Source organism: Mus caroli, unplaced genomic scaffold, assembly GCF_978045245.1.
Source record: "Mus caroli unplaced genomic scaffold, Mus_caroli_1 scaffold_10, whole genome shotgun sequence".
Lineage (NCBI taxonomy): Eukaryota > Metazoa > Chordata > Mammalia > Rodentia > Muridae > Mus > Mus caroli.
This window is the reverse complement of record NW_028227265.1, coordinates 105,319,159-105,327,692: the sequence shown is the minus strand read 5'-3', so window position 1 is coordinate 105,327,692 and position 8,534 is coordinate 105,319,159. Positions and strand designations below refer to the sequence as shown.

The following is an 8,534-nucleotide window of genomic DNA, read 5'->3' as shown; positions in this document are numbered from 1 at the left end:
AAGCAGGGTGCTCCTCAAATCTATACAACAATCATGAGTAGATTGAAAAGCAGTGTTAGCAATGTCAAAAGTTTTCATAGGATCAAATATCAACAAACATTTACTGTAACCTAAGCTCTATGCAGCTACAGGGCTGTCCTATTTAAATATACTTCCCAGGGCTTTGCTATGAAGAATATTTTAATGCATCCATTGCGAAGCATGGATGCATTAAAACTACCTAGGAATATATGGGGATAACCTCAAATCATCTGCTGAAAGTGCCTTTGCCCTAGCAGTGGTGATTTTTCAGTCTGGTTCCATCTATTCTGTATGTGTGCATGTGGGTGTATCAAGTTTTGAGTATTTAGCTAGAAATCCCTACAACTCCAATTTTTAGACCCTGCTATTCATTTATCACTAAGAGTCAGTACATCTTTATTAAAAAATGAAATGATTAACTAGGTGAGTAATTAGATAGGAAACAGAACTGTAGAGATTGGATAGCAGGTAACAGACATGTATAAGCCAAAGCAGTTGGATTCATTCTCATAGACTTCTAACTTCTACTTTCTTACAACAAAAATTTCAAAATTAATATATTACGTCATGTGAGTTATTCCTTCAGCGTTTGTAGATACAAAATTGTGTGCTTACACCAGTAAGTATGCAACATGTTGTGGTCTATACTCATGTTTCCAAATTGAAAACTGAACCAATAAGTCATCAAGTGCCTTTGAGAAATGAATTTTGTTTTCCTTCGACCAGATTTCAATGGAATTTATTAAGACAGTCAGTTTTAACTTGGAGAGCATCTAAAAAGAAAAAGGAGAACTTGTATCTAATTTTGAGCATCACTTGAAACACCTACAAACATATTTAGCATGGTTATTTCAGGTTACAAAGAGGCTTCAGGAGCTTATCAAAATATGGAACCCATTAATTCATATATATATAATATATATATATATATGGTAAAAAAATAAACTTGCTTTTGAAAACTCACAGTGTTGACGAAACCCATGATCTGAATGACTTTCTGTAGCACAACTTTAGTGTCAGAGCCCATGTAATCAAACTGAAGAAAAAAAAAAAAAGAATGACTTTAGATAGACAAGTCCACACCCTTAAGCATACAGATGCTCTGAGTAAGCACTAAGACCACGTTCTGATTGAAATCCAGAAGAAGAAAAAAAGATCAATAATGCTAAGTAAATGACGACTTTAAAATATGGAGTGCCGTGAGTTAACATTATTTAATACATTGTAGACCAGGAACAAGATGGTATACCATGGCGGCCCCAGCTGTACTGTCTCCACAGAGGGACCGGTGTCAAGGGTTGTGCACAATGAAGAAGCCAAGCAAAACGTCACCAGGTCTAGTGGCAGTAAAGCCATACGAAATAAGTGGCACCGATACTCATACTCATCGGTTGCTGGGATTTGTGTTGATAGAGGACAGGAAACAAGAGAGGAGCCATGAGTGGAGGAATCCACAAAAGAAGACCTGGGGATAGGGATGGGGGGGGGGCAGTGAGAGCCAAATACATATGGTATTGACAACAGAAGGGAGCTATACTAGGAATAGAGTAATATAAACAGATAGAGGATTGGTAGGGGAGGAGAGAGGCAACCCAACTAATAAGAGCACATAGAAAGCTTCTATTTTATAAACATCATCATGTTAGAAGGGAGTGAACAGGGGTAACCTGCTAATGTGGATAGTGCTGCTTCTGGTAGCAATGGGTTCTTAAAAGGAAATCCAAGTCCCATGTGCTGGATACCTCTGATGCCAAAGGTTCCCAAAACAATACAGACAACGAATGCTCATGAGAAATCGGAAATTGCCAGACAGTGGTGGCGCATGCCTTTAGTCCCAGTACTTGGGAGGCAGAGGCAGAGGCAAGCGGATTTCTAAGTTCAAGGCCAGCCTGGTCTCCGGAGTGAGTTCCAGGATGGCCAGGACTGCACAGAGAAACCCTGTCTTGAAAAACTTAAAAAAAAAAAAATCAGAACTAAAACTCTACTGCTGAAAACACATCCTCTGGAGACAAGACACAGAGGAGTCAAGCTGGAATGGAACCAGTAGCTCAGGCTCTGCTAGCTTGTCTCCTGCAGTGGAAGAAGACAGCTATGAGACCCATGTCTTCAGTGGCCTTGCCCAGCTGTGAACTCTGCAGGCTACAGTACTGACCGGTCAAGGAAAGACAGGGATGGCCACTGGTACTATAAAGGAGTACACGGAAGTGGAGAGAGGGTCACACAGGGGCACAAAGGCAGATATAGTCACAACACACTATTCTCATCTAGGAAATGGTCAAAATCAACAGAACATAAAGAGAACAGGACACACCAGCTTTTTATCCACGATGATATCCATCATAATGAATCGTTGGTGTAACACGGTAAATCCAGCTTTCTGAAAAACACAATGGCATAGGTCCCGAGAAACATTTCTCAATGTCCCCTTCTATTAAAATGATTTTTATCAACAAGGTGGAAGATAGCTGGTATTGCTTGTAAGAAGTCTGTTTCCAGGCACAAAGTTTAAAGACCTCCTTTAGAGGATCTCCCAGAGCAGAAGTGCCATGGTTAGCAATAACTTTCAGTTAGATGTCTCTAGCTGGGTGGTAAGTTGGGAATCTTTATAACATTTGAAATAACATGCTAGGCTTATCCCAAAAGCCTTGTTTTTCTTAACCCTTCTGATAATCTCAAACTATCCACGGAGGAGGATATTTTTGCTAACAGGTGTGAGGAGGCTGCCTTTAGCTAACCATGCATTTCAGAGGACTCCAGAAGTTTACAGTTGATGGTATTCACCTGAGCCAGGTGTCCTACCTTGCCAGTTCATGGGTCGTGGCTAAGGAAAGGCTCATTACTCTAGGTGACCTTATATAAGCCATTGGAATTATCTATTTTTTTGTATAGCAAGGACAGAGTTAATACTTTACTGAAGTGACCTGGAAATTTAATTGTCTAAAGTTGTTGCCTCACTTTCAGTTCTATGTTCAAAGCACCTTGCTTCTGAGATTTATCATCTACGTGTTTACAGAATTCGTGTCCAATTTCAACTGTCAATCCACGAGCTACTAAAAGATGACATAGGACCTTCCTTTACAAAGTAAAACCATGCCAGGCCAGGCCTGGTGGCACCTGCCTTTAACATCAGCACTTGGGAGACAGAGCCAGGCAGGTCTCTGTGAGTTTGTGGTAAGCCTGATCTACAGAGTCAGTTCTAGGACAGCCAGGGCTATACAGAGGAGAAAAAAAAGGATGTTTAAAAAGTAAAACCATGGTAAGGAGTATTTTTTTAAAAAAACATTTTTCATTTCACAAAATTATACTAAATAATTAGAAAGAGTGAGCACTGACCTTCATGCTGCTCCGGAATTGATAATCTGATTCGTCAAACCAACTGTATGACTCATTCTTTCCCAGGTCAGGAATCTCAGCAAGTTTGTTTGTGCTCTCGTAGATCACGTGCACAAATCCTGACAGAGTCTCCACGGGCTCAATCGCATAGGAGACATTTTCAAACTGTATTGTTCCCCTGGGTGGTCAGACAGTTATAGGAAAACTACAATGATTCAACCAAATCTATAAAATTCTAAAGGCAAAAGTTGGCCAGGGTTTTCTTCAGTGTGAAGTCATCTTGGATAGCCTATTTTACCTGTATATTTGTCAAGGTTACAAGAACTACACCAGAACTACATCACTGTGCTATGGGATTGCTCGTGCCTGTCTGTTATAGACATTAAAGAGGTCAGGTGAAGACGTGGATGTATGTCCCCAAACAATTAAGATTCTCTGCTGTATTAGTATTAGCTTTCTGTACTGGTGTGTGGAGTCTGTGGGTTCTCTTTTCCTTCATCCTGGGTTCTGTGTTGGTTGGTCGTTGTTAACTTGACACAAACTTGAGACATAGCTTTTAAAAGAGGGGGTCTTAATTGAGAGGATGCCTCCAACAGATAGATTGTCCCATATGTAGGCAAGCCTGTGTGGTGTTCTCCTGATTCCTGATATGGGAGGGTCCAGCCCTTTGCAAGCAGTGTCATCCCTGGGTATGGTCCTGGATCATAGATAACCGCCAACTGAACTAAGCAACCCATGAGGAGCAGTCCTCCTTCCTATTCTCTGCATCAGTTACTGCCTCTGAGTTCTTGACTTCCCAGTGTGATGGGCTTGTAAACCATAAGATGCGATAAAGCCTTTCCTCCCCAAGTTGGTTGGGTCATGGTGTCACATCACATCACAGCAAGAGAGAGAGAGAGACCCTGACTAAGACAGGTCCCTTATCTATGGTACATTTGACTTTTTTCCCCCTGATACCTTGGTCACAAATTATTAGTGTGGGTGAACTGAAGGAACACATGCCTAAAAGTGGCCAATAAACAGAAGTCGCTATTATCCTCAAGCATTCCCATTTATTCTAGTAAATCAAAATCAACACTGGGTGGGAACTAGAGAAGTTTGAAAGTATTGATTAGCACTCCCCACACTCAAGACATCCTGCAGCCTCAACCACTAGGTCCTGTGAGGATCCATACATGGCCTCTCCCCAGGAACAGAACAGACTCACAAATTGGCAATTTGGGTTCATTTCTCAGAGGACTAAAAATAAAGCTCAATACAGAATGAGAATGGGCATACAGAGGACTAACTCGTAAGACAGCAAGATACAGTGCTGGCGACTTTAGTCTCTGTCCCAGTTGCTTTATTGTCAATTCAACAGAAGCTAGAGTTTTCGGGAAGGGAAACTTCAGTGGAGAAAGTAACTCCATCAGATGGCCTATAGGCAAGTTTGTATTTTCTTGATTAATGATTGATGTGAAGGGCCCAGGCCACCATGGGTGATGTCACCACCTCTGGGACAGATGACCCAGAGTGGTGTAAGAGAGCATACTGATCAAGTCATGGACAATATGTAAGCAACATTCCTCCACGACCATGTTTTCAGTGCCTGCTTCCAAGCGCCTGTCCTGACTTCCATTAGCGGTGGAAGTATGCTAGCCAAGAAGTACAAGATGAAACATACTCTGCCCTCCCAAGTCGCTTTTTGCCATGGGTTGTCTCACCGCAATAGAAACCTATCTAGGAAAATATCTTTAAATAATACACTACCTGAGTCCTGTGCAAACAGTGAGAGTCACGATAGAGTTTGGAAAACCTGCAACATATCCATTGTAATTGCAATTTTCCTGGGGGGAAAAGTGTACAAATGAAAGCTGATGGTTAAGTCATCCATAAACACACACCCAAGACGTGTCGTACACATTTATTATTTCCCTACCTCAATACTTTTGCATGATAGCCCAATTATCCAATCATTTTATATTAAGCAGGAAATAGCATCAGAGTAGGTTGTACAAATTGTATCAGCATCAATTTCAACGTACTAGATAATACTAAAGTCATTAGAGGTTGTTCGTTTTTAAGAGCAAGCCCAAATAACAAATCTGTACAGAAGAAAACCTTACGGCTTACCAGAGCTGACAAAGGTTGAGAATGTCGAACATCATTTCTGTCGTAAGTATAAACCACTGCAGTTGGAGTTATAAATGATCTATGCAAAGAATAAAAAAATCCCAAGAACATCTTCCAATGGAATAAATGTAAAAGATAAGTCTTCATATACAAATTGACATATACAAATTGAATACAGCTCTCATCCTCTATATTCCATTGTCTAAATATCTTCCTGTCACTGATATTAGCCTTTGAATAGAGAAGACACTAAAATGCACATTAATGGGCCACTCAACACAGTAACTAACTCAACTGAAAAGTAATACAGGCTCCAATGTCCAGGGCCTTTCAAATCTTTGTCTTTGCCATTCATTAAATTCAGATGCTATGTTTGAATCTCTAAATTAGAATGTGGGATTCACACTGATATTAAACAATTCTCTTGATCTCACTACAAATTTATGTTCCATCAACTCAGTAAATTCCAGTCATGTTGTTCCTACATCCATCCCCTCCCCCTCCTCCACTTCCCTTCTCCCTTCTCCTCTTTCTCCTCTTCCTTCTTCTCCTCCTCTTCCTTCTCCTCCTCCTTTCCCACCTCCTCCTCCTGTTCTCCATCCTCCTCTTCTTCCTCCAGTTCTCTGTCCTCCTCTTCTTCCTCCTTCTTTGGTTCCCCCTCTTTCTCCTCCTTCTCCTTTTCCCCCTCCTCCCCCAGTTCTCCCTTCTCCTTCTCCTTCTCCAATTCTCCCTCCTCCTCTTCCTCCAGTTCTCCTCTGTCCACTTCTTCCTCCTTCTTCAGCCCCCCTTCTTCCTCTCCCTCCTCCTCCTCTCCTCCTACTCCAGTTCTCCCTCCTCTTTCTCCTCCTCCTCCTTCCCCTCTTCCTCCTCCAGTTCCTCCTTCTCTTTATCCTCTTCCTCCTCTTCCCCCTCCCCACTTCCACCTCTTCCTTCTCGACACAATTATGTAGACACAACTGAATACTGGGCCTACAGGCAGGTACTGTCAAGACCTTCTCCAAGTTCTTAATAACAATGGTCAGAAATTTCTCTAGTAGTCCCCCACCCCAGTAAATGTTTAAAAGCTTGCCACCATTCCTACCAGCCGTGGCACACACCTTCCCGGTCACTCTCACATCCTCTGAATCTGCCTTACTTCTCTCCTTAATTGGTGTTATTGTTTTATTATGTGAGATAAAGCCCTTACACCTGTGCCCCAGATTCCATCCTGTGCATAACTGAGCTCTGAGCCATTTCTCATCTATGATTTCTGTACCCTTGTGCGATTATTAGAAAAGCTGTGTTTAAGTGACTACCGACTGAAGGCATTCTCGTTTGATGTCAAGCTCCAACACTGCTCTGTCCTATTTTAAGTGTTCACAGCTTATTTGTTTATCATAACTGTCATCTACACACACATATCTCTCCCACTTTCTTGGAGATATATATATATATATATATATATATATATATATATATATATATATATATAATGATTATGACTACACTGTTTCTGTCTTCAGACACACCAGAAGAGGGCATCAGATCTCATTACAGATGGTTGTGAGCCACCATGTGGTTGCTGGGAATTGAACTCGGGACCTCTGGAAGAGCAGCTCCAGCCCCCCACTTTCTTGAGTCTTAACCACCTTTAAGGTTCTGTGGGAAATGTCTAAAAGCATTAGCTTTTTAAATTCGAAAAGCACATTACTGCTCAGAATCTGTAGTGATTATCCACACCTGCCTGAAACAATGACCACTCACGCATCCCCATCTCTGACTTATTACACCTTCTCCTCTGCCTCTTGTCCTGCCTCCCTGCTCCTCTAGCTTCATCTTCCAGGTTAGCTACATACTTCCCCACCAAACACCAAAGTATCTGTTCTTTTCCCAGGTTCATAGCATTTTCCGTATATGTGATCCAATCAATAGTACAGCTACTGTTTACTATGGAGTCTACGGACCTGTTGAACATCCTCAGAGATTCAAATTCTTATAGACACCTCTCCACTGGAAAATACCATAAGTATTCAATCCTCCTTTAAATATCTTCCTGGTTCATAGTCATCACTTAGATACACAATATAGCCTCTCCATTTCCTTGAGCAAAGACTTAGAGGTCGCTCACTGTTTCCCAATTGTTCTACTGAGTCCATCAGGAGGCCTGTGGAGTCTCTTTCTTGTGCTGTAACTTACGGTTCCCCCTCATCAACCCTCACACTGATCACCTGACCCATGGGAGCACAGTGTGTGCACCGCATCTTTTACATTGTTCTCAGGCATCTTCTGGAATTTATCTTCTACTTTCTTTTCCAAAATCTTTGACCTCTGCCCTTTATCAAGCTGCAACCTATCTCTATTCCAAAAGGCCTTCCTGAATTGCAAAGAACACTACTCGGGCATTCCTCACCAAATTTTAATAAAACTCTGCTTCTTAGAACTGGTACATTGAAATATGTCTTCCTTCTATAAATGCTCTTCAGACCTTGTTTTATCATCTTTTATCAAGGACTAGGACCTTGTCTAACGGCCACCATTCAGTAGCCATTAATACATTTGAACTGAAATGATCATAACCGTAACTCTTGTAAAAGTCAAAATCTTGACATTTGGAATGACAAAATAAGTACTTACTGTTTTTTAAGATGGATGAAATGGGGGGTTTCATTTATTGTAATAAGATAAGCCATCTGTAACAAGGATATTTTTTAAATGTCAGTCATGTGCTAGCTCATGTGTTTGATCCACTGTATGTTTTAAAGGAATGACAAAATTAATACAAATGTAACATATAACATATATATATATATACATACATACACACATATTATATATATATACATACATACATACATATATACATACATGCATGCATACATACACACACACACACACACATGGGTTTTTGGCTTTCCATCCCACGTGGATTTCTGAGTCTTCAAGATTCTAAACAGAGTTAGGCTTAGCAGCTGTGGCCAGCAGAAGCTTGCCTGGTATTAATAAACTGATATCATCTGGATTAACCAGAGGCTCCCAGTCACCACTCCCGTATCAGACAGCAAGCTTCACCTCACCCTCAGAATCAGTTC

General features: G+C 41.1%; 1 protein-coding gene across 2 annotated transcripts in view; it reads right to left on the bottom strand.

The window, feature by feature from the left end:
• LOC110299986 (disintegrin and metalloproteinase domain-containing protein 5) overlaps positions 1-8,534 on the bottom strand; it is a 96,572-nt gene that overhangs the window by 68,258 nt on the left and 19,780 nt on the right. For both annotated transcript variants that reach the window (XM_021169991.2, XM_021169993.1), the window contains exons 3-10: positions 8,080-8,135; positions 5,467-5,545; positions 5,104-5,180; positions 3,355-3,532; positions 2,333-2,398; positions 986-1,057; positions 637-794; positions 1-20 (exon numbers count right to left, since the gene is read on the bottom strand). The exon at positions 1-20 is cut by the window's left edge and continues 62 nt beyond it. In XM_021169991.2, the coding sequence (XP_021025650.1) occupies positions 1-20; positions 637-794; positions 986-1,057; positions 2,333-2,398; positions 3,355-3,532; positions 5,104-5,180; positions 5,467-5,545; positions 8,080-8,135 (706 nt within the window). The remainder of the gene's footprint in view (positions 21-636; positions 795-985; positions 1,058-2,332; positions 2,399-3,354; positions 3,533-5,103; positions 5,181-5,466; positions 5,546-8,079; positions 8,136-8,534) is intronic.